Source organism: Xyrauchen texanus, chromosome 8, assembly GCF_025860055.1.
Source record: "Xyrauchen texanus isolate HMW12.3.18 chromosome 8, RBS_HiC_50CHRs, whole genome shotgun sequence".
NCBI classification, from domain to species: Eukaryota; Metazoa; Chordata; class Actinopteri; order Cypriniformes; family Catostomidae; genus Xyrauchen; species Xyrauchen texanus.
In genome coordinates, this window is record NC_068283.1 from 31,560,529 (window position 1) to 31,587,718 (window position 27,190).

The following is a 27,190-nucleotide window of genomic DNA, read 5'->3' on the forward strand; positions in this document are numbered from 1 at the left end:
CAACAAAATAAATTAAGCAAATGTAAAATTCAAGTCACTTTCAGGAGGAATATCAAAACATTATGCAACCTCGATGTTTATCAGACCAACATAAAATCTCTCCAAAATAAAATGAATGCTGGACTGTAAAATGGAGATTACTAGGTAAGATGGGCCTATATTTGTTGCAGAATAATGCCCTGCAGTGCACACTTTGTGTTTAAGAGAAGATAATTTATTGAAATATTATTGAGACAAGCTTTTTATATTTATTTTGGGTTAATTAATTGTTATATTAATCAAGAAATCTTCCACATAGAAGCCTAATTGACAGCCAATGTTATCTGCCTTTTTTATATATGGCAAGACAGTCTGGTTCTCATGTAATTAGACAATAAAATCTATTTCATTAAATTAGCAATGGCTGGAAAACAACTCTATGGTTTATTCTTAAAGTGAACATTTTCAACAGGCAAATGTATTTTCACAATCGCAAGGCATTTAATTTAGGCAGGCTTGGAGGATATAAGGAAAAGAAAGATTCAATTTATACCAACATATAAGAGATATCCCATAGAAAGGATAAATGTAGAGAAATATATTTATAAAAATATGGTGAATAAAGGATGATGAAAAGCTAAAAAACTAAAATAAATAAGCTTTTTTCATTTGTTTTTTTCATCAACAACAAAAATGAATTTATAATGTTTGCACATGCTGTTCAATGTTATTTGTAGTAAGTGTAAAATAGTAAAAAGTAAAAGTAATACACTTTGTATCCTGTTATTTGATAAAACTGGGCAAGTTTTAAGATTTGAAAAGTTAGTCTGTGACTCAGTCCTGAGGAACAATATCTTATACAAAACCTACACAGTGGAACTGCCAATTTAAAATAAAATTAGCCAGTGGGAACAGATTTAACCTAAATGCAATTAAGGGTATGACTCATACAGACTTAAGTCCTGTCGTGCACATATCGTGCAGTGTTATCTAACATACCCCATATATATAGCTCACACAATGCATTGTGCTTGTCTTAAATTAGGGCATTATCCATGCATCAAACAAAGCGTATGTGAGATATGTGTACTCTTCTCAGTATGTCCATCACTCATATCATGATGGCTCATTTCTCTGAAGGTCTATGCTTCCCCTGTTTGTCATTTTTTCCAGTGGATGATACGATGAGCCCAAATTTGTGGACAGGACTTGACCCCACCAGGTCATTCTGTCTTGGGCCACTAGGGAAATGTAGTAAGCTAGAACTACAAATCCCAGCATGCATAAGCGAACTGACAGCTGTGAGGGGATCTGATGGGCCTGTCGGTGTAATGGACGAATGGATGGGTGTGGTTGCCCTGGAATGCTGGCATGCTGTCAGATCAGAGGTCATTTGTATGCTCTGATGGGACTGACTTTGGATGCTGTGCGTGCACAGAGACAATGTGTTGCTAGGAGTGATGGTGGAACCTCCACTCCTTATCTGAGGTACCAATCCACTGGAGGGGAACGCTGAAGCCAAGCCCAGTAGAGACCTCCCACTACAGTGAACCTGGTGTCCAAGATAAGGGGAATTGGGTGTGGTTTTAGCAGTCTGATATGGTACTGGCTGGCTATCAATGCCTAAGGTGGCAAGCCTTTCCTGATCAGGGCAGTATGGAAAATGGGTGTAGACTGAGTGAGGGCTAGGGGCTTGATTGAGGATCTCTAGGTCCCCTTCTTGCCCCAAGACAGAACCTCTTTCCTGGGCATGACTTCCACTGCAAATGCATGTGTGCCTGGATCCTAAAGAATCTCTTTGGGAGGGATCTGGTTGTATGCAGGGACCAGCAGACACGTTGAAGGCCAACCGAGAGGGCCAGTCAGTAGTAGAGGAGGCCACATTGGTGCAGCTGGATGACGTGTGACAGTTGAAAGAGCTGAAGGGAGTAAAAGAGGAAGTGAAGTGAGGTGGGGTCAGATGGGTATGTAGGAATTGCATCATTTCATGTAGCTCCTTGGTCAGTGAGGACACTTCCTGGTTCAGGTGGTTCATCTGGAAATAAGAATCAAATTAATTAATTTTGGAATACTTAGCTGTGATAAACAAAGTTCACAACTAACTATATGCTATAATACTATATTTATTTATAATCTACTAGATTCATATTTACTATCACAATTAAAACTATGTATCTAAAGTGTGTGTGTGTGTGTGTGTGTGTGTGTGTGTGTGTGTGTGTGTGTGTGTGTGTGTGTGTGTGTGTGTGTGTGTGTGTGTGTGTGTGTGTGTGTATCTGTGTATCTGGACTTTTGATATTACTGTGTGTGTATTCTTGGTGATACCTCTGCATTGAGTTGACGGAGACTCTGTCTAACTTCCTCTGTCTCAAGGAGAAGGTTTGCCCCAACTTGAAATGGGTCTTAAAGGACCAAAATAGGAACATAAGTACACATGTCATACTCTTACTCTATATGCAGAATTAACATTTTCATAAATGTACTTTATTTGAAATATACAATTTCTTTTATTGTTTTCTGTCACCACACTGGAAAAATCCTTAATCAGTATTTTTGTATTCAGTAGAAATATCTAAACATCCTTGAAACAAGTTAAATATACATGAGAAGCAAAATATTATTCTGTTGTGAGATTTATTTTTTCACTTTTAATCACAAACCTCACTAAAATTATTATTTTATTTATATCATTTTATTTTCAACCAGCCATTTTCTGCGGTGCACTACTACGATTCTGTAAGTCAAAGAGCTCACATCTGTTTAAATCATTTTCTATATTTTTAAAAGAGTATTAACAAATTCTCCAGCTACCTGTATAAATATCAGTCTAAAGACATATAGTGTTTGATAAACAATAAGCCTATAGTGAATCTAAATCACAAAGCATTGGCTAACATAAAGGGTGTGTCCACCTCACCTTTGACCTCTGTATTATGGGACAGCTCACTATGCTCAACATTGAAATGAAATGCATGTTCGTTATCTTCAATGCCATCAACAACCCTACAGAACAGACATAAGGACATCAGCACCTCGATAACACTACAGATAATAATTTAGCACAAATATTTAAAAAAAAAGTTATTATTGCCAGTATGTATTATATTTATAAATAATTGCCAAAGAAAAATGATCCGCACTCCTTTTTTCTACTTTTTGTTTTCACCACACTGTAAATGAATTTAGAGTTTACAGTAAATTCCTAGCTACTAGTTGCAGGCTTTTCACAGTATATTTTAAAGAAGTATTTCGACTGTTTATTAAAACAACTGTATACCATGACTTCGCATTGAACAGGACCAATAAATTACTGTAATGTAGCAGTTTTGTAGAATCACAATGATATTCTGTATTTTTTCATCTACAGTGTTTGTTAATTGTCCCCATCATTGAGATTTAAATGCTGATTGTTGATATCTGTGCTTGCCTGTTTGACAACTTATGATAAAAAGTTAATGAGCGATAAAACCAAACATATTAAAGCCTAAATTTGCAAACATCCCTTTCTTATTGTTCCTTTAAAACGATACACCAATACATTTAAAAATGTTCCCCATAAATCACAGTACAATAAATTGTGTTCTTTTAATTTATTTATTTTATCCCCTTTTCTCCCAATTAGGCATGCCCAATTCCCACTACTTAGTAGGTCCTCATTGTGTCGAGGTTACTCTCCTCAATCCGGGTGGCGGAGGACAAGTCTGAGTTGCCTCCACTTCTGAGACGTCAATCCGCACATCTTATAATGTGGCTCGTTGTGCATGACACCGCAGAGACTCTGCATGCGGCTGCTCATGCTATACTCTCTGTGATCCACGCACAACTTACCACGTACCCTTTTGAGAGCGAGAACCACTAATCATGCCGACGAGGATGTTAACCCATGTGACTCTACAACCGGGCCAATTTGGTTGCTTAGGACACCTGGCTGGAGTCACTCAGCACACCCTGGATTCGAACTCACGACTCCAGGGGTGGTAGTCAGCGTCAATACTCGCTGAGCTACCCAGGCCCCCAATAACTTGTGTTCTAAAATACAATTGCACCAGCTGAGAATTATTTTTTTTATCAGAAATGAACAAGATAAGGTCCTATCTAAAGAGAACACTAAACACCCTAATGATGACTTCAAACCAAACACCATTTTCCCGTAATGCGGTGCGATATTCAAATAAATTTTTCACAGTAACTTGTTGTGTTGTGACAGAAAATTACCTAGCCAGCAGTAAGAAATTACTATTAAAACATGTAAAATCCTGGCAAATTTTTCAGTGCAGCCAGGGGACACAAAAGTTGCCTCACAGCCTTCCTCAGTGTGCCTTGAGGCCAAAATGTTTGGGTCCCCTGACTGGTGAAAAAACAAAACAAAACAAAACAAATGGAGTGCGGATCATTTTTTTCTTATGTATTTGATTAAGGCACATGGATCTTCACACACACTATATTGGTACAGTGCAGTGATTCTTTCTTTGTCCTCTGAATTATTATAATAAATAATTATAATATAGGGAAATGTAATTATTTTCACAACATGATTGGAAATGTTTTTGCTTCCAGTTTGTTCTTTCTCATTACCTGGGACTCAGGTCCAGTGGGCTGACACAGTTGAGGGTGGGGATGAGTAGTTTGGTTGGCCTATGGCAGGAGCTCTTGTCTGTTCTTGGGGCAGGCACTGCACCAGGTGAGAGCTCGTCATTAAGTGGCATCTGAGAGGGGCTTTGTACTCGTGAGCTTTGAATGGGAGATCTGCACAGACAGAGCATGCTAAGGTGTCGGAACTCCTCCCCCAACATGGCACTCAAATTAGACTGAGATGAAGGACCACCCAACCCTGTGAGCAGGGGCTTCCTGCCCACATCCAGTCCAGTTTCCTCCTCTTGATCTGCTTCCACAATGAAGGGGAGCTTAGAGTCATCGAATCGTTCCTAAGATTTATAGAACCAATACAGAGAGAAGAGGTTGGTTTTTCAGACCAGTGTTTGAAATAAAAAGGGGCTCAAGGGGACAGAGAGGCTGGCAACGGTAATGAGGGGGGTGTTCCTCCACAATGACTTCAATTGAAACAGCTCTTCATAGTATTCGGTCGGTTGATAGATCGATCGATAGATAGATCAGAGACTCTTTTATATATATATATATATATATGGAAATAACAAACTCTGTGGCTCTATAAAGGAGAGAGTGTGACGGACAACTAACATGTTACGACAGTAAGTGACCTTTTGTGGATACCATATGAATGAGTGGGGAGAGCCATAATGTGTCATCTACCTGTCGCAAAATCGTCTGTGTCTGTGACTTCTCTCATAAAACAAAAGTATTGTTTAGTCTAAAACATGTTGAAGATTAGCTGAAAGGCAGTCAATTAATTGAAGGAATAGTTCACCCAAAAATGAAACATTCTCTCATATTCACCTACCCTGATGCCATCCCAGATGCGTGTGACTGTCTTTCTTCAGCAGAACACAAATTAAGATTTTTAGAAACATTTAGAAGTTCTGTAGGTCCTTATAATATAAGTAAACGTGTGCCATCAGGCTGCTGGCTATTTGATGGTCCAAAAGGCATAAAGTATTTAAGCAGCATAAAAGTAATCCACACTACTCCAGTCAATCAATTAACGTCTTCTGAAGCAAATCGAAAGGTTGGTGTAAGTAACAAATCGATACTTAAAACTTTAACTTTCTGGAGTTCCATGTGATGCCATACGAGGGTCGGACGTGTAAATGCCGATTATTTATTATTTTAATAACTGGCGGGGTTGCACTCTTTCCTCATTATTGTTCTGTCTTGCCCTGAAACCATTAGCAGCCGCGATAAGAAAGGAGGATGATTTTCCAGGGGTGGTGGCGGGAGGCTTTACGCAGATTATATTTTATTATTCGCCTCAGACCCTACTAGATCTATGCCTTGCCTCCACAGAATTATCAATTCCTTTACTAATTTCTCGGGATACACGGGATACCCAGGAGTTAATCGGTCTAATTCTGAAGCTTTGGCTTTGACAGCGTACTGCCCGGTAACATCTTTTCAGCCTGGCACCTTTCAGTGGCCCAAACAGGGCATTACGTATTTGGGTATTTAATTCCCAGCAAATTTGTGACACATCCCTTTATTTTGCACTTACAGTTAGTGTGGACAAAAGTTTCCCAAATGTTCAATTCGGACATTTACCTGAAAGTTGCCGCAAGTATTTGGTTAAACCCTAAATTGTGTATTAACAACTCCCCTTTTTGCTGGACAGAATAGATTGATTATTGTAATGCTGGGTGACCTGTATGAACAGGGTTGGGAGGGTTACTTTGAAATGTATTCCACTTCAGATTACAGAATACATGCTGTAAAATGTAATTTGTAATGTATTTCGTAAGATTACTCAAGGTCAGTAACGTATTCTAAATACTGGTGGATTTTTTCACTTGTTTTGACTATAAAAACTCTGCCAGTACAGTTAGACAAAATTCACATGTTAAAAATACATTCTCTGAAAAACCTAAATATCTCATGCAGTGTTGTTTCTAAAACAAGATTAATCTAATTGATCTTGTTTTAATGATTTTAAAATATTTTTACATGAAAACAATACCAAAATTATTATCAAGAATATGATTTTTGCCCTAATATCAAAGGTCTTACTAGAAAAAAGAATCATGATCCAACGTGAATTTTCTTGATAAAAATATGATTACCTTATGCGGTGCTTCATGTCTACACACATGCAGGGAAAAGAGGAAATGCGTGTGGAGCGGGACAGGGCAGAAATGATGCATGTTTGTTGCTAGAGAAGAATATTCAAGATTACAGCGCAGAAAGATCAGCTGTTGTCCACATCACTGTTGTTCTGTCGTGCTCTTCACTAGAGACAATGAGGGCGCAACCGTTGTCATAAGTCTTGCGGTGTGGATGGAATCAAGCTGGTGTCCGACGTAGCCTAATCGTTAGCAAGGCAGTTAGCATTAGCAAGTTCATCCAGTCTGACCCTACGTTACCACTGGCGCGTTGAGCGAAGCTGAGAGCGTTTTCAATTCATTCCTATGAAAGCCGAGCGTCATGCTCGCAAAGTGGATCGTAGGATTGGTAGCGGTGCGGAGCAAGCTCTCTCCTAGCGCTGCGAGCGCCTTTGAGTGGATTTCGTCCACCCCAGTGGAAATGCAGCCTGAGAAAGCCAAACTGCTTGTGTTTTAGCGACACGCAGTAAATATCGAAAATTCCTCAAAAGCTTATCGTGGATTTTCTTTATCGTGATATATATCGATATCATTTTATCGCCCAGACCTAGCAAACAGTGAAACCATGCAAGCTCATTCGAAAAGTAGTTTACTTATTTGATTTATATGAAATGTACTCATTAGCAAATATTACGCACTTTTCTACTTTAGGGTTGATGCGTGATGACATTGTAAAGATAACAAACAATCATAAATATTAACTCATAAGCTAGATCAATAATGTTTGAATTGAGTACAAATGTAGAATTTACTTATTTTCAAGTTCTTGCTTAAATGTACTTATTCAATGTACGTAGTGAGTACTTAATATTTCCTGATACAGTATATATACTTCACTAGACAGACAGACCGAGAGTCTTGCAAAGACCAATTTTCTTCCAAATATTGAAATTCCCTCCCCCACCCTACGGAAGCTTTGGAATAATTTGAATACTCATCTAGACTGTCATTTAAAGGCCACAGGTTGCTATGTTATTACATTTTAATTTGATTAACAATTCAAAATATATTTGAATTTGATTATTCATAATCACAGCTTTAAAGGCTTTAAGAATTATATTTGGTTCATTTGAGGTTTGTTGCTCCCTCTCTCTGGTCTTGCAAAGTAAGGGCATATTATTTATGAGTTGCAGATTTTTCTTCTGTGTGTATCTGCACCCTTCTATTGGTTTGTGTGTGTGTGTGTGGCTGTTCAGATCATTAAGACAGCTGGCACAGCAAGGAGACAGCGGGTCAGTGCCACAAACAGATTGCTATTTCACCTGATACACATCCAGATGAGCTGCTGTCTGCCTGCTCAGATGTGACTGCAGTTCAGATTGGCACAAGTAATTGCGAGCTTATGTAACGTGGATTTTTGATTAGTATGGGTATATCGGCCCATGTGTGCGGCCATGCGAGTGTGAATCATGGATAAAAAGAATAAAAATCAGAGTGATGGAGAGCACTCTAAAAATGTGTACACTTGTGTAACCCAGTGCTGTGTGTTACCTGTGGGATTCGGGTTGAGCGAGAGAATCTGCTCTGGCCCTGTTGAGACACAAGAAAATCCTTAGTATTCTTTTTGAGCTTGAGTCATTTAAGTACTAATGCACACTGCCAATGTACAACACAAGATGAAAATTGAGTGTCCTTAGTTACAGATCTATACTTATCAGAAAAATACAGTATATTTTAAGTATATGCAGGTATTTACTGAATATCTATGTAAGAGATAATGTGTCAATATCGCAAAATAAAGCCAGATTTATGTAGCAATTATGACTGGCTGATTGTACATTATCCCTCCCATTACACAGCTGTTTACCAAAGAAATTAATTATTTAACATGAAATATCGATTTGAGTTAATTTAATATTTTTTATGTGACAAGAGTGACACAAAAGACAAGAAACTAGCACAGCTGTAGGAAATTGGTTGCCTTGGCTGGGACAACACTTATATAGAGTTATAGAGTTTAGTGGTCATTATTCAAAAATATCTTAACACAGAATGCTGCAATTGAACAACCAGAACAGATTTCTCCAAAGAGCTGTGGCTATTTGAAATCTGAATATTTCTAAATGATGACAATTTGGAAATATTCTATCCAAATAAATTTTAGAGACATAAAATATATAGTAGGCTACTGGGTGCTTCTACTACACATTATACTGTATAAATTGCAGGAGAAAGTGTGTGAATAGTGAATAGTTTGTAAATATGTGAATAGAGCGATTCACACTAGACATCAAGAATATTGCTGAAAATTTTTTTTTAAAGAAAGATATTGCAAAATTACTCCTCACCATTGTGCAGATCTGATCCGCAATTATACTAAATATTTGGTCAAAATAATTGGTGCCCAAGGAGGGTAAACCAGTTTTTAAGCCAAGGATTCAAATACTTTTTCCTGCAATGCTTACAGTTGTTCCTACTCATATAATGTGCTTTACCTCTCTGAGGTTGTAGGTGAGGTTGTGATGTATATCCTTATTGAAGCGGCTGCCATATTCTGGGTAGAGTTCCAATACTTCCTGTAGAGCTCTTACACTGATGTACTGCAGGTCACAGTAGGTCAGAGCCTTCACATCTGCATTAGCCTTGATCACCTGATCCCTCCCGGGTAGGTCTGCACCAATCAGGTCTCCTTTACCTGTTTGCACCAGCCAGTCATGTTAGTGCATCTGATTAAACCTTAGTTGTTCAATAAATTCTACTAAACTTGGTTTCATTGTGCAAAGATAAACAAAGCAAGCCAAACACATCACAACTGAAATTGTGAAGCTTTCTTTAATAATATATTTTGGCATATTAAGTCACATCGTCCTTTTATCCAATCAATTTGACAGCCAGATGCTTTACTCTTTGCTTTGAAACCAGTTGCTCCAACCACAACAACTGCAGCTTGTACAATCATTCATTTAATTTAAAATGTTGATTTGGTATTTTAGACTGTTGGATCTAAATTGACAAACAAGGAAACCTCAATAAAACCAGATGGGTTTGGGGCTATATGTGTTGGAACTGAGAATAATTTACCCAATATGGCAAGTACCATGCCGTCCTTGAGCACTTCTAGTGATCCAGAGCAGACAAAGTGTTGAGCATGCAGGGCGTCTCCGTGGCGAATGAGGTACTCGCCCGGTGCGCAGAACGATGTCTTAATGTGTAAGGAGAGGGAACGCAGACACCCCCTACTGGCCGAAGAGAAGAGTGGCAGCTGAAGGATGTCTTTGTTCAGGTGCATGGCGATGTCCGCCCGCAGCTCGTCTGGGAAGTCATGTAAAAGCTGTGGAGAACAGGAAAACAGATGAATCACATTATCTACAACGAGGTGATGTAAAGATCAAGGGGTCAAGATTTGGCTAGTTAGCATGGACCAGTTAGCCCATACTGGTAGATTACGTAACTACACCATTGTGCGACAGCTGGGACTGAAAATGCTAGATGTTAATGTTCATGATGTTTACGGTTAAAGATTTAAGATTTAAGGCCATTTGATAATGCAATATGAAATCAGAGGTTATTTTACCCTAATGATGATGCAGAGGTTTCATATTCTTTAAAGAGAAAGTTTTGGTAATTTGCTCACACTCAAACTGTTCCAAAACCCATGTGACATTCTTTCTTTTGTGGAACATAAATGGAGATGTTAGCCTCAGTCACCATCAGGGCTGGACTGGTAATCTGGCATACTGGGCATTTTCCCAGTGGGCCAACGCACTTTGGGGCTGATCAGGGGCGTACTGGCCATCGGGGTCAGGTTGGTCGGCTGCGAAACATGCTGAATGGGCCGCGATATGCAAAAATGAGCTGCCACGTTATGCAGAACGGACCATAAAACGGCGCCACGATATGCAGAAAAGGACAGCGAACTCCCTGGCCGATTTCTCTTCCCAGTCCAGCCATGGTCACCATTCAATTTACTTATTCAGGAGTGATGCGATAGGTGTGAGTGAGAAATAGATCATGATTAAGTCCTTTTTTACTATAAATCTCCACTTTCACTGCCACATTCTTCTTTTGTTTTTGGTGATTTGCTTTCTATGTGGACACAATTGACCAACAGAGCTGAAATATTCATTTGTGTTATACAGATGAAAGAAAGTCACATCTAGGGGTCATCATCAAAACATCATCAAACAATCTGGGATGCATGAGGGAGTAAATGCAAAGAGAATATTCATTTTTGGATGAACTATCCCTCTAAATAGATTAGAAACTCTCTTTCAATATTATCAACAAGATGCAATACCAGAAGAGGAGAAAATGCTGTCTGAAGGGTGTAAGAGAGTTCCCGTGAACTGCCTCAAGTGTTTTCAATCACTGCATAAATTAGCAGCATGACAGATTAGAGTGTAAATGAGCTAGGCCACATTTGTCGGCAGTTATTTGTCCTACCCATACCTATGACCATCCCTCTTCTGTTTTAATTAGATATGGGTCTTTTCATTGTGGGCTATCCAATAACCACTGCTGTTGCACTAACAATGACAGTACTCAGTATTAGTGTAGAGAGGTATAATTAGACCACTGAATGGATGTGTCCCAGATTTTTGTTCATGAATTGTCCTCCATCTGATGATGTTACTATGTCATCAAACTGTAATGGGGCTTTTATTTAGAGAAGTCTTGTGACTAGAAAATGTCTTAATCAAGCATTTAAACTATTGTTTTGTGATAATATGCACATCATTTAATGTAAACATAAGCCTAGCTTACTCACACAATTTAACATTGAAGATAAAGTGAGCTATTTAATCTGTCATCCCACTGTGTAAACATTTCAATCATCTAGTACAGTGGTTCTCAGCAGGTGGGCCGCAACACCAGAATGAGTTGCTGGTGTTTTTGGATTGGCTGCAGAAAGCAGGCAAGAAAACAAAGCTTAAAAAAATTATAAAATGCATTAATCATATAACCAATGATAGGATGGCAAATTAAACGGGCTTATCAAATTTTAAAAGGAAGAAAATGCTTTCTGTATCTTTCGCTGCTGATTTCAAAGTCTGTGCATCTATTCATGAAAATATATGTGTTGAAGCGGTTGATTTACCCCTGTCTCTTCAGCCTATTGATGAGTTGAATTCATTCACTAACAATTGTTAATCAAAGCGTGTTTAGTCATATGCATTTTTATTATGGTTATGTTATAATTATGAATGTTTCAGGTCATTTGTGTATTTGAACTGAGGGGTGACTGAGGGTCTGACCCATATCAGGAATGAAGTTAACAGTGCTTTATCATTTAGCCCGACTAAATGTGATTATGTCAATTCATTTGTTTATGTCTATAGTTACTGTTGCTTCTGTAATCTAAGTTGATTCAAGGTTAGATCCTCAACTCATTTTCTGTTTCTGTCTTTGGAAATTTGGAGACCATTGTCTTCAGTAATCTCTCTCTCTATTGCTTGAAACTTCAACTTTGACTCCTGGTCATCTTTGTTTATACTGGTCTCTTTACTGGGTATAAATGTATGTCCTAATAGGTGTCACTTAGTAGAAGCTAACCAAATTTGTAAGTTGCCAACATGGAGGTTGTGTGACATGTCTTCATCCTGGAAAACCATAATAATAATAATAATAATAATAATAATATATAAAATATATAATTATTATTATTATGCATGGTAATATAATAAATTAACTATAGTTTATTATAATTAATTTCCCTGCTGAAAGAAGCCAACCAGACCCGCCAACTAGCTTAGCCTGGTTTTGAAAGTTTTTGTTATTTTCAACAGGGAAATGAATTATAATAAATTGAAATGCATGATTTTAACCACTGATCTGGTACACAGCATGCGCTCGGGAGCCATGCATGATGTTCACGGGTTTGTAGGGTCTCACCTCGTTGGCATTGATGCCATTGTTGACAGACCAGGTGGTCTGGAAGTACTCCAACATGCGCTGTTTCAGCAGTTGGGGCAGGCGATGCACACGGATGAAGTCCTTCAGATCTTTCATGCGCGTGTGGTAGAGCGAACGGCGAGAGTACATGCGCTGGATGATTGCTGTCACGTTTCCAAATACCACTGCATGCATCAAGGCTGTGAAAAGAGCGAAAGATAGCAGGAGAGGTGACTGCTTGTTGAACACTTTGAGAGTGCTAACTTGTGTCAACAATATCTTGTCTCACTGAATTATTTCAGTCAACAATACGTTCTAATAAGCACACATTTAAAGTGTGTTCCAAACTTGCCAAAAACGAGGGTAGCACTGAATTTTGCAGTACTGTTCTACATTAACGTACTTAAGAATTACATCAATTACAGTAATTACTAGGTACTAACCCTAACCTCAACCCATATTAAGTACATGTAGTTACCTAACATTACTCTGTACTTTCTTGGGTAAGTACACTAAGTATACTGAAAGTGCTCATACTGTAAATTAAAGTGCAACCAAAATGAGACACTGGTTTATTTAAAAAGGACACCAAAGTCTCTAAAATGAGGCCACCTTGACCTAAAATCTAATTATACATTAGGCCTCAATTATGCACTGCTGAACACACCCCCAATAAGCATGGTACAGATGGAGAAGATCTTCTCAGCATCTGTGTTGGCACACACGTTTCCGAATCCAACGCTAGTCAGACTGCTCAATGTGAAGTAGAGCGAAGCAATGTAGGCACTGCGCAACGACGGGCCGCCAACAGTACCATTTGTGTAGGGAGTCTCCAGACGCTTCCCCAACTCTTGCAGCCAACCTTAAAAGAACCGGAATTGAGGATAAGAGAATTAAGAGAGGAAAACATTTAGGGAACAAAAAATGTTATTTTATATAGTCAGCTTGAGGTCGCATGATTCATCACACTTTATTTAGAAACCCATATTATTGGACACTTTTGCTCATGGAATAAATTATTAGGGGCTGATTGCAAATTGGGTATTTCTACAAAGACACTGGTTCATGATGACAACTTTTCCCTTTCTGTGATACTGCATTCACACCGGTCCAAGGTGACTTCTGTAATGGCCAGTGCAACGTAAACAAAAAATTACATTGTGCAACTTTAAAAACAGAACCCATTTGCTCTCTTACCAATGTCCCATGTGAGAGGATCATTGTTGGCAAGCTCTTTGCGTCCAATGACGTACCAAACGCAGGCCAACCAATGTGCCAACAGGGCAAATACAGACATTAGTAGGGTAAGAACCACAGCACTGTACTGAGAATAACCATCCAGCTTCTGCAGCAAGCGCAGGAGACGCAGCAAACGCACTGTCTTCAATAAGTGGACGAGAGAAGTCTGGAAAACAGATACAAACACATAAATTAAGTAATGAGAATGCTAGTCTTTCATTAAATTATAAACCGAGGGAAATTATCAGTTATCAATTAAGCACAACCAACTAAAAACAAAAAACACCTAAACTAAAAGGTCCATGGAAATGTTATAAAAAAAAAAAAAAAAGATTTTAAATTGTCTCCAACAAAATTGCATGGACTGCATTGTATAGCATTGAAGACTAAAGAATATCATTTAAAGCTCAGAGTAGAATAATACTCTTCTTACAACAGAGATGTTGAATAAGTAGAGCAGGTCAAATGGCAGGGCAGCGATGAGGTCCAGAATGAACCATGTCGTACAGTAGTGCAGACAAATCGAGCGAGAATCATAAACCACCTGGCCTGCAGGTCCAACGTAGGTGGTTCGGAAATTCAGAATGATATCTATGGAAACAATCAACTGTTGTTACATTGTTATAACATATGTATAAACAAGCAATTTAGATGTATAATTTGTTTACAGTTTTAAAAATAAAATAATTAAAAAAAACATTTCCTGCCAGAGCCCATTAAAGTTCATAAAACACTGCCCTCTCAATCGAAGACAAATATTGACCATGCATGCATGAATATTAAAAAAACATGCTAACTGGTGTGATGAAGCTTTGTACATGCTGGACTTCTATTAATATTCATGACTCCTGTTCTGTGCACATCTTCAATAATTATTACATAGTACATTAGGTCCCATCAACCAATTGGTTTACAATACTAATTCCCAAAAATTTGGGACAGTATGGAAAATGCTAATAAAAACAAAAAGGATTGATTTGTAAATTATATTCACCCTTTGCTATATTGAAAGCACCACAACTACACATTATATTATGTTTTACCTCCAAAAAAGTTGAGACGGGCAATTTAAGACTAATAACAATCTGACGAGGTGAAATAACAAGGCGATGTGAAACAGGTGAGGTAATTGTGTCATAATACTCTATACTATATACTTTGAGAACAATGTTCCCCAAAGACAAATTGGAATGATTTTGGGCATATCGCTCTCCACAGTGCACAATATAGTTAAAACATTCAAGGCATCTGGTCAAATCTCTGTGTATAGGGCAAGGTGAAAACAACTTCTGAATGCACCTGATCTCTGATCCCTCAGACGTCACGGTCTTAAAAACATCATTCATCTGTAATGGATATCATGAACATGGGCTTGGAATAATTTTAGTAAACCTTTGTTAGTCAACACCATTCGCCGCAGCATCCACAGATGCAAGTTAAGAATTTACTATGCAAAGCAGAAGCCATACATCAACACTGTCCAGAAGCACTGCTGACTTCTCTGGGCTCGGTCTCATCTTAGATGGAAAGTAGAACAGTGGAACGGTTTTTCTTTGGTCTGAAGAGTCCACATTTCAAAACGTTTTTGAAAAACAAAGCCATTGTGTAATCCAGGCCAAAGAGGAAAAGGACCATCCAAGCTGTTATTAGCATCAGGTCCAAAAGCCAGTGTCTGTATGGGCCAGGGGTGTGTCAGTTGTAGTACTGATGGCATGGGTAACTCGCACATCTGTGAGAACACCATGAATGCAGACAGATATGTATAAGCTTTGGAGCAACATATACTGCCATCCAGCGCCATCTTTTCCAGGGACGTCCCTGCATTTTTCCAGCAGGACAACTTCAAACCACATACTGCCCAGATTTCAAGTGCATGGCTGTGTAAGCAGAGTGTGCGGGTGCAAGATTGGCCTGCCTGCAGTCCTGACCATCTCCAATTGAGAATATGTGGCGCATTATTATGTGCACCATCCGGCTATGAAACCCTGTACAATTGTGCAGCTAAGACCTACATAATGGATGAATGAGGGAAAATTCCACTTTCTAAACTTAACAAACTGGTGTCTTCAGTGCCTAAATGCTTAATAAATGTTATTAGAAGAAATGGTGATGTTTCACAGTGGAAAACACACGACTGTCCCATATATTTTGGAGCGTGTTGCAATCATTTGATTTTAAATGACTGTACATTTTCAAAAAAGCAATACAATTCACAAGGTAAAACATTCATACTTTCAATATAGCAAAAGGTGAATATAATTTACAAATCAATCCTTTTTGTTTTATTTAGCATTTTTCATACTGTCCCAACTTCTTCTGAATTGGGGTTGTACAACATCTGCGTTGTCCATAAGGTTCATTATATTTGCTTTACTTTGTGTGTGTGTGTGATGACTCAAAGTGTGGTATCAGTCAGTAATTGGTGTGATTGTCACTCCGTATTTATCTCACTAACATGTTTAAGGTGTAGGCAGCTCTAAGTTTCAACAGATACTAAATGCTAAAGTTAACATGTTTAAAAATGAAACCGAATTTTACCTGGAAATGTAGCAAAACCAAGTTCAGTATACATACAACAGACCAGTTTTCCAATCACACATGCATAGAGGTATGAAATGTGCACAGAATCACACACACTCAAACAACACATAAGTCTTCCAGTGAATTAACTGGTCGCAAGCATCATCAAAGGAATGGGTTCAGTTCCCATTGAACAAACCAACTGTTAAAATGTATACACTGTCAAAAATGTTTTGTCAGGTATGCTAAAAAATGTGTTTCATTTGGCAACATCTAAATAAACAGTTTTTATTCTAGTCAAAATTCTTATTTAACATGACTAAATCAACCTAACTACATTTAGTTATACATACAAAGGTCATTTTTAGGATTAGAAAAATTAGTAACATTAGGCCTTTTATAGTGTACTCCAAAATATGCTTTATGTGGTAACATCTAAATTAACTTGTTTGATTCAATAGAAAAAAATGAATAAATATTATTTAATATTACTGAACCAACCTGAATACAGTAAGTTACGCAAACAAAACAACATTTAAGGGTAAGATCAAGTAGAAATAGCTCCTTAGGTAACAATTGCAGGTTACCATTTTTGCAGTGTATTTGTATAAAAGGCTCTACCATTTATAAAAGGCTCTACCATTTACACAAATGTAAAGAAACAGTGGCACACACCAAGAATGAAGAGCATCTCCACAGCTATGTCGCTGACAATAGTGGTTCTGGAGGTGGAGTCACAGTCCAGGGTGTCATGTTCACTGTCATCAGGGGTGGAGAAACAGACATTGTAGGGGACAGTAACAGCCACATAGAATGTTGCAAGGAGGATCAACCAATCCCATACTGCTTTGCATACACTGTAATGAAGCAAGATGAAGTGGGACTTCTGCACCGATGCCACTTTGTACTCTGGGAGTGTTGGCTGTGAAAAAACATGCTGCCAAAAAAAGAAAAGAAAAATTTGTTTCTGCAAAATGATTGTACTTAAAATTGTAAATGCTTCATAGTCCAGAAAGAAAATGGAAGGAAAATATAGCTGCAAGCTAATAAAATTATTGGACCAAGTATGGCCTACATTCACTAAATGCAATTAAAAGAGTTAAAAGTCCACAAAGCTTTAGCTTTTTTGAGGTTCAAACCCACAAGCTTTAGAGTAGTCTAGAGCTTTACCCATTGTGCTACCTCATGCATAGCTATGCTAATTGACAAAAATATATAATAAGCTGAGGCAAACAACACTATTATGTTTTCATTTGAAAAAACATTGATTTTGCAGTGTTTATGCCTTTTATACACACTGGAAATGCATGTCGAAAACACTCTCTATTATCACATACTTTGGAAAATGATAACATCAGGAAACTCAAAACTGAGTTTTCAAGCAAAAATGGATTAGTGTGGAGTGGCTTAAGTGTCAGCACACATAGCATTGCTGAAAAAATGCTGTTGCTGCTAAAGCTAAATGTTTTTGAAAACAAACAACCCATGAGATTACCTTTGTCCAGAACAATCTGAATATCATATGACCACAATTTGGTGGGAACTGGACAAAATTTGTAGAAGGATGTGACCTGGTTAAGACATGGATGATGCAAACCAAGTTTAATTTCAATACACCAAATAATTGCAAGTTCCAAGTTTAGCTTCAATAGGACAAAGCTTTGCTGAGAGAAACCTGACTTCTATTTTTTTTGTTGACTTGACAAATTCGTTAGAGCTTAAACACCTATTCATTAGCTTTTGAGAGGCTTGGATTGAAGATCTTTTGAGATGAATTTGGTGAAAATCAGAAAAGATTTTTAGTAGGAGCACTTTTTTCTCACAAAATATTTCACACTTTTGAACATTAAAGATTTTGGAAACTGAAAACACCAAGTTCCATCAATGTTGGATATGTAGCGAAATTGTTCTAGACAAAAGGGTTTTTGAGTCAATGGTGACACTAGGGCATTTTACTGGGGGACCATTTAAGACACCTGACACAAATCAAAAGTCTTAACTAACTTTTACAATTGCTTCCTGAGTGCCGCCGAACTGAATGCTCATTGACTCTCACCAGTAGCATTCAGAAAGGACATTAGAAAAAAACTGGGAAATCCTGGAGTTTTACGTAAAAGGAAAACTCCACTATTGCAGCGTAATTCTGCTGTAGGTCACGATAGAAAGTTAAGGAAAAACCACAACAAATCTGGAATATCTAGAAATAAAGCAAAGTAATGGATCCCATGTTTGTTATTTATACAAGCATCGTGGGGAAATGATGATGCTGTGGTGAAAGCTGCTTACTGACAGAGCCACATGTATATGGGGCTAAAGTGTACGAGAAACCGCTGTTATCTCATAATAACTCGCTTTCTCGCAATAAAAAGCTTTCTTGTGTCCATGGCATCAGTCAATATCAGACCTGAAAAAATTAGGCATCTTCTCTTACTAATGTTTATTACTCTAACTTTTTTTTTTTCCCATGGGGATACTAACAGTTACACAGAGTTCTTGAAGGCAAAATTATGTAGCTTTATGCAAATTCTCCACACAACTGTGATTCATCTCTGCATCAGTGGAAGATAAATACATGAGACTTATAATTGACAATCAGCTGTTTAGGCATGAATGTATTAAAAGGCATGAAAACCCATAGTACATCACAGTGTGCTCTTTTTCCAGACGTGTGGAGTAATTATATTGTACAAAGGACTGGAGACTGGAACATTTCTTTGTAAAAAGCATTAAGTATCATAAATTGGTCATGCATATTAAATATTCTGCTAGATATTAACAATTGCAGACATTGAGTTTGACCTTTTCATTTTTACAACTTCTACACTTCTGATTCATCTTGTTAGTTGAATGCTTGAGGACCTTTACTCTTTAAAATGAAACTAGCTATGTGTGGATTTATTTAATATAAAGACCTAAAATAGTGCCAGGCCAGATTTAGCTAAGGCTTACCTTGTTAATCTTTGTAATGTCAATAACTGGACAGCAATTATAGAACATAGTGGTGTTACTTTAGAGATCAAGAATCCTATGCTTCCCATATGCTACACTGGAAAAAACAAATTACCCAAGTTCAGCCATGAAACTCTATGTGGAGAAAGATGATAGGTTCTATGAACTTGTTATCGGTTAGCCAATCAACGTGCCTCTCTCTCTTTCTCTAACATTTAAATTGCTCAGTTTTGCAGATTAGCCATTTTCATTTTCAAGAGTTTTTTCTTTGAAACCCACCTCCACCCCAGCTCCACTTGTCTAGCTCTGCTACATGGGGATTGGTTTTATGTCTATTTATGCAGCAGTATGTCCTACATGCTTGATGCAGCTAATCTTGGCTTTGGTCTTATTATGCAGCAGCAGTACCATGTCCACATGCTTAACTCAGCATGACTGTGTATTTTAAAGCAGTAGCAAGTACTGTACTTGCTCTGCAGCAGTAGCTTTAGCAGAACTCATCCACCAAGACCAATATTCTATCAATATGTATAATACCTTTCCATAAGTTATAATGGCATTAACTTTCTTAATCGCTTTTGTTTTATTTATTTTTTTTATTCCTTTTCTGTAATAATCTAAATATACCTTTAAACAAGATCCATTTACTTCAAAATTGCATTATTGTGTTAAACATTTTGCATAAAATATTATTAAGACTAAGTTACTAATAGAAAATATCAGAATTTTATCTGAAAATATTTTAATTAGGTTTATCTAACAATCTGCTTACAACATTTTGTGAGGTATATGCTCTAAACAAGAAAAACGATTTACCAAAAAGTGTATTTATTTTGTTTTAAGGATGTTTAGATACTTTTCCTGAAAAACAAAAGTTCTGAGAATATATATTTTTGCAGTGTATGTAGCAATGTGTGCAAATAGGATGCTACTGAAAGACTATCCAACTTTCTTGCATCTGGAAACCAGATATCTTGTAAGTGCAACTTTTATAGCCAATAATTTAAAAGACTACACAAAACTTACAGCAGTTGAGTCAGAATGACTGTGTTTTCATATATACTTACATTTGGCAGCTTCCTTTTGCTCCTGTTGGTGAACTGACAGGTAAGGTTGTACAGAACGCTTCGTCCATGCTCACGAGCTTGACTCAAATGTGTTCGACCAGACTTCCTGTTTTGAGTACCATCTTCTGTCAAAACTGTAAAACACTTTAATTAAATTAACACAGCACACAAAAAGTGGCAAAATTACAGATCAACTATTGTTTAAATCAAGTTTTTTGGCTCACTGCCAGTCAGTTACCTTCTGTGGTGGAGCTGGAATGTGATTTCCCATATGATTCAGTGATATTTTTGAAGGACAAGAGAAAAAGAACCACTTCTCCTTTCTCATTTTTAATAGGCACAATGTCCAGCAGACACCAGAATGGGGTACCTGGGGTTAAAGAAGATAAGCTATGAAAACCTTTGCATTGATCAGCCCACTCTCTAACAGGTCGCCAGTAACCTCCTAGTACAAAGCCAGTATGTGCCTTTCTTAAGTATACAAAGACTTCTTATTTTTCTTTTCAGGGCCAATTTTAGAAATCTATTCCCAAAAGATGATTAACTCACAGGAATGCTTTGAAATATATTGGACACAATGTTACCACACTCAAAACTGAAAATTCTGTAATTATTTAAAATATGTACTCTCCCTCATATTGTTCCAAACCTGCATGCTGTTATTATTATTTATTTTTAGTGGAACAAAAAAGTACACATTTCTGAAGAATTGTTAAGTAGCTTTTGCCACAAGCTTGATACAACCTTTTTGAATTCTAGAAGCAGATATTGGAAAGATTATCAGTGAATAATGAATTAAATTGAGCAAATCTTGCATTTTCCTGAAGAATACTTGAAACATGGTGCATGAGTCATATGGACAATTTAAATAATATTTTAATTATTTGATTTTCTGGTGTTCACTTGCTTGACAGTAAATAATAACACCACGTGTGTTTGGATTGACAGAAGGGGGAGTATAATGATAGAATTTTTATCTTTGGACAACTATAAATTGTTGTTACCATTTTTCCTGTAATAGCGGACCTCTGCCTGGAACTCTCTCTGTCCTTCCAAGGTTTTCTCCACCTGCTGAGCAACTCTCTCACTTGTTTCCTGGCCATGCAGGAAGTGACATGTACATGTCGTCTTCATTACCTCAGTGCGTGCAAACCCAGTGAGCTCGCAGAACCCGTCTGAACAGTACACAATTGGGTACCCTCGACTCCCCTGAGCATTTCCCAGCAAGAAATTACTGTCTGTAGAAAACAATTGATAAACACAAAAGTAAACAAATGGAAAAAGGAAGAGGTGTACAAAGTCAATCACTCTACTGTACACACACACACACGCACTTTCTTTAAGACTCATTAGCATGCTAATTATAGGTTTCCTGTTTTATTCCTAATACGAATCACTGCTGGAAAACTAAGGGATCTGTGCACTGTTGCTATAGCAGCTTTGCTATTCATTTCAGTTGTGCATGGTTTGGCAATTATCCAAGAATAGATTGATTGTGGGTGCTTGTATATGAATAACAATGGGCCATTATGGTGCCCTTTCATGGCTGTCAGTTCTAAATGTATTAATCTTAGCTAATTATTTTGAATTATTTGTAGTTCCATTTTAAAAGCAAACATTATAGCTTATAAATACAAATTTTCTCCCAGTCATTTCATATTCCCTTTGGGCAGTCATTCAGATACACCTCCACAAATACTTTGTTAAAAGCCGTTATTAAACATTATAAAATGGGAAGTTCCAGTCCTGGGCTCTAGTTGGTCTATACAGTGTTCCAGTCATTCTAAAATCCACAATATGGCAGCTATGATATGAAATCTGTTCACAGAAGCACCCGTAGCGGAATGTTATTTCTGTTGCATAGAACGTTTTTATTTTCAGGGACTATATTTTCTTGAGGAAGGGTGAATTTGCTGTATGCATGTATATACTGTATGTACATATACAGTACTGCGCAAAAGTTGCATTTTAAGGATTTCTTCAAAATAATGCCATAAACAGATTTAATTTATCAATTAACATCTAACAAAATCCAGTAAACTTAAAAAAGACCTCTGTTGCAGGTCCCCCGTACTTTTCTATTTGCAAAAGGAAAGGTTTGGGAGTATAATATATATATATATATTACACTATATTGAAAATGTCTATCATATTTGAATATTTTTTTTACATTTTCTAAAAGCAATAAGGCACATGAGGCTATGTAGCTCTGTTGTGCTGTATTCACAATAAATCACTGCTTTGTGTCTTATTGCTTAACATGCAATTAACCAGTGTCATGTTACACATTACACATCTAAATACCATTTTCAAGAACATATTTCATCCATCCATCTGTTCAGTTGTTCACTCCATCCCTATTGTCTCTTGTTTGTGTATGAATCAATAGACAACGCTGGTGTACAAAACTCTAAATAAAGCTTAAGTGACTCCTGATCCACTGACCTCACCATCGACCACAGTTCACAAAGCAACCTCCAAAATGAATGCTGTCTGACATAATGAACAAATAAGAGAATGAGTGTTCAAGAGAATGAAGCAATTCGTGTTCCCAAATGAGCCAATAACACTGTTCAAATAGATCAGATTTTATACACTTACCCAAGGTAGACACGTACAGAACATAAAAGGCACTTGAGAGAATTTCACCTCATCTGTTCATAATATTAGTTGTTAAAATAATAAAATTGATATTCAATTATTCTGTTACATTTGACATGCAAAATTTCTTGTCTGCCCATTTTCAGTGTTTATGATCATCACAGTTTGAAATCTGTCTATGCTATCAGATAAGCAGAAAGAATGCAGTGTTATACTACTCTAGAAGTCAAAACAAAAGCATATCTAATATCATCCTGTGAAGTTAGATCAAGCCCAAAAAAGGACACATTTGGACATGAAGTCAACATTATTCAGAACATTATTCAGAACACTGTGTTTTTCAACTCTGGACAGAATCAGCAGTAGCGCTCACTATTCTGATTTCAGAAAAAACTATTCAGGCTTCAAATTGTGCATGAGATTTGCTTAGAATTTGTTCTAATATAAACAATCATGTTATAGGTTACATTAATGTTCTTTAACCGTACAATGTTTCTGACAAATATTGGATTTAGATGCACTACAAGTGGATGTACATACAGTAACGTTATTAATTGCATAGTTTTAATGGTGCATGTGGAACTCTGCTGTCAAGTAGTGCAAAATGTTTTAAACTGCAGACAGATTATTAACACAGACACTGTATTCATATTTATTTTGAAAACAGTGAGGGAGTTACAAGAAAGCTACTAAAACTAGTTCAAAGATGTGGATGAACAGTTGTTTATACGTGCATACAAGCTTTCCCAATCATTGCACTAATCACTGTTAATGTAACAAAATCCAACAGTTTTAACAGTTTCAACTTTCCAAGATTGTGAGGTGATAATGTATAACTGACAGCTACAAAAATGATCAATGCGTGCTGCGGTATTAAGACAAGATGGTCTTGGTTACCAGTTGCTATGGAAATATATAAAAAGAAAAGAGAGAAAAAAAAAAACATCATGTCAATGTGCTTATTTCTGTTGCTGAGGTTACCAGGAAACTGTGACTACAATTTATCTTTTATAGGAACTGTGAAATCAGAGATTCATATCAATGAAATCTGAGTGAAAATATACACAGACACATGCACGCACAAAGAAATAGTTTTTTCAAAATAATTGGTGTGACATTTACACTTACATTTATTACCCAAGCAGGCACTTTCTTTGAAAGTGACAAACAGCACAGTGCACAAATCACATTACTGGCAAATACCAAGATAGTAAACTGAGAATGTACTGTATGATGCTCAGGGCCGGTTCTAGACATTTGGAGGCCCTAGGCATAATGTATGTTGGAGGCCCCCCGCCATGCCCTCCTCCCCTCCACCTTTCAGAATTCACGAGTTCACACTTACATCAAATTAAATAGAATAAAGATTATGCGTATTTGGCATGCTGTCCAGGGGAGGGCTCCAGGCTCTGAATTTTGGCCAGATTTACACAGTATTACATTGGATTGCATTGTATTTTGGATTGTGTTGTTTACATCCAATAAGAGATTATTAAAAATCAAAGTGAGGAGATGGGGGCGGTCGAGGGATGCTGATAAACTGTCAATGAACAGAGGTAAGTCTGCAGTATATATACACCTCTTATCTCGTTGATTATCTGAATGTGCTCCTCCCGAACTTTGTTAATAAAACATCATTTAATAAAAAAGACTTGAAAACAAATATGATTCCTAACCATATTATTTATACAAAACCTGTTATCAGTATTTTTATATTTTTACTTAAATGTGCATATTAATGTAACTTTAATTAAGGTAAACAAAAAAAAAAATCATCTGAAAAGTCATCTTTTTTTTTTTAAGCAGTCAGGAAGTTTTTTGCAGTAATTTGTTCAGTAATTTCTTTATGGTAACACACTAACCCACTATTTGGGATAATGAACAGTTTTGTTTTTGATAGACTAAATATAGTCATATTAGGTATGTATTGTAGAGAAATACCTTATGATACACAAATCAGCTGCTAGTGGAAGTGAAAAGACAAGTTAATTTTGTGAACTGTAATTGTGTGCTTATTCATATGCTTAAGATTGCATACTTATTTTCAATAAATATTGCAACAGTATTTATGATTGGAAAATGAAAAAAGTCTATTATGGTCTATAGTCTATTATGATAGACTAGAGCAGTTAATGTAGGCTAAACATTTGCGTTTTAGAAGATATACAGACTGTTTTAAAACATAATAAACAATGCTTTAGTATAGTGCGTTTGCTCTTTGACTGAAAACTTTACTTTTTCTGTAGTATTTTGCGAGTCAGCTCCTGACTAAGGCTGGAAATTGATTTAGAGGCGTTAGGAATCAAGATTCTATTCCACAGGTTGTAATCGCTTCCATCGAGGAGAATCGACTCCTTTGTAAGATTCAGTTCAACAGTTAATCATGAATTCGCCTCTATCTCTCCAACAGTGACTGGAAGTCCGATTCATTTCCGCGAATCAGACTCTTTCAGACGGTTCATTTAGAACATATTTCTTTTTTCTAACAAAAGTCTGCATTGTAGCTACATACTTCGGATTCAAAGTGTCAGAAGCGAATTCAGTCCATCAACGGTGCTCGCGCTCTTTTGAACTGGAAATAACCGTCAAATGATCTATCTCAAAATGACGCTGATCGTTAGAATCAGTTTATTTTTTACAATACATTACAATCACTCAAAAATAGATGATACCTGAATCACGAGCTGCACTTTCTTTGCGTGCCTGCTTAGCCTTACGCTTAACAGCCCCTGAAGGATGAGTTAGTTTCGAGCCATCAGATAAATTTGCAGAAAAGTTGGATTTTATTCATCTACAATCTCTTCATTCATAAATTCAGAGGTTGGGAGTGACTCGCATGTAAACGGTGATTATTAATTGGTTTAACTACAGGTGAATGACAATTGTTATATCCAATGGACAAACAGCATAGTATTTTGCTGCTCTTGATTGGTGGATAAGCATGTGTATGTTTTGGAGGCCCCGCCTCCAAGGCCGAGGCCCTAGGCAACTGCCTAGTTCGCCTATAGGTAGCGCCGGCCCTGATGATGCTTGCTTAAGAGATTAAATGCCAGGTAAAAGCCGCTAACAACTGCAAACCGAGGTAATACCACTATTGTATATGTTCATTTTAAAGAATAGGTGACTCTTGTAGAGATCTCAAGGCAATGTGAATAAGTGACAAACATACATTCGACTATTTCTTTTTAGTATAAATTGGTGAGAAACCAATCAACGTTTAAGTCCTTTTAACTTTATATCTCCACCTTTGACCAGCCTCGACCAATAGGTGGGGAAATGTACAAAGAATGCAAATTGCCAAAAGAAAAAGAAAAAAAGAAGAATGTGGAAGTGAAAGTGGAGATTTATAGTAAAAAAGGACCAAAATATTGATCCGTTTCTTACCCACGCCCATCATATTGCTTCTTAAGACATGAATTAAACCAATGGAGTCATATAGTTTGCTTTTATGCTGCCTTTAAATGCTTTTTGGAGCTTCAAATTTCTGGCCACCAAACATCTTTTTCACAGGCCCCCAAGAGTTCATTGACCCCTGGCTAAAACCCCTAATTTTTAATAAATGCTGTTTGACTACATTCACTCGCAGCGAGAGGCACAAAACTTCAGCAACTATGCCACTTTGTGATATATACAATTATACATGATGGCAACCACAGTGTTTACATGGTAGACATAAAAAAACAATACCTATCCTTTAAAGGGGTCATATAATGCCATTTTTGTACAAGTTAATATGAATCTTTAGGGTCTAAATGAAAACTTCTCATTAGTATTTTAAGAAAACACTAATTTTACCTGCTCAAAAACAGCTCTGATTTCAGCACACCGTTTCAGTGCATATGACTTTAAATGATAATGAGCTTTGGTCACCCCGCCCCTCCGTAAACATTAGCCACATTCATTGTGAAGCGTGCAAGCGATTTGCAAAGATTAATATAAAGGTTAATAAAACGTTACACTTACTTCTTCTGGAGGTGCAGAGGGAATATAAATAGTTGGTACCGAATCTTTTTTCAGCAGCAGCTTCTTAGCAAAACCAGCTTTATACTGACCCTCGTTTATAAAGCAGTCTGGTGAAAAATGATTCGCGCAAACATGAACGCATTGACGTTGCTCGTGGGGAATATTCCCATCGTAAACAAAACTCAGCCACTGCGTCTTCAGCGGTTCAGATTTAGGAACATCAAAATGACTGCTGTGTTCGTTATTACACCGAAGAACAGAACACCACAATCGCTTAGGCGCCATTCTGCTCCAGTGTATCAACAATGATGA

At 37.2% G+C, this 27,190-nt stretch overlaps 1 protein-coding gene across 2 annotated transcripts in view; it reads right to left on the reverse strand.

Annotated features, from left to right (window-relative positions):
* Nucleotides 1-812: 812 nt before the first annotated feature.
* LOC127647199 (potassium voltage-gated channel subfamily H member 4-like) overlaps nt 813-27,190 on the reverse strand; it is a 34,095-nt gene continuing 7,717 nt past the window's right edge. For both annotated transcript variants that reach the window (XM_052131317.1, XM_052131316.1), the window contains exons 2-16: nt 21,319-21,552; nt 20,553-20,684; nt 20,315-20,448; nt 16,974-17,235; nt 14,212-14,369; nt 13,737-13,944; nt 13,207-13,401; nt 12,540-12,739; nt 9,729-9,978; nt 9,143-9,342; nt 8,199-8,237; nt 4,555-4,904; nt 2,897-2,982; nt 2,305-2,381; nt 813-2,014 (exon numbers count right to left, since the gene is read on the reverse strand). In XM_052131317.1, the coding sequence (XP_051987277.1) occupies nt 1,106-2,014; nt 2,305-2,381; nt 2,897-2,982; nt 4,555-4,904; nt 8,199-8,237; nt 9,143-9,342; nt 9,729-9,978; nt 12,540-12,739; nt 13,207-13,401; nt 13,737-13,944; nt 14,212-14,369; nt 16,974-17,235; nt 20,315-20,448; nt 20,553-20,684; nt 21,319-21,448 (3,330 nt within the window). In that variant the 5' untranslated portion in view covers nt 21,449-21,552 and the 3' untranslated portion in view covers nt 813-1,105. The remainder of the gene's footprint in view (nt 2,015-2,304; nt 2,382-2,896; nt 2,983-4,554; nt 4,905-8,198; nt 8,238-9,142; nt 9,343-9,728; nt 9,979-12,539; nt 12,740-13,206; nt 13,402-13,736; nt 13,945-14,211; nt 14,370-16,973; nt 17,236-20,314; nt 20,449-20,552; nt 20,685-21,318; nt 21,553-27,190) is intronic.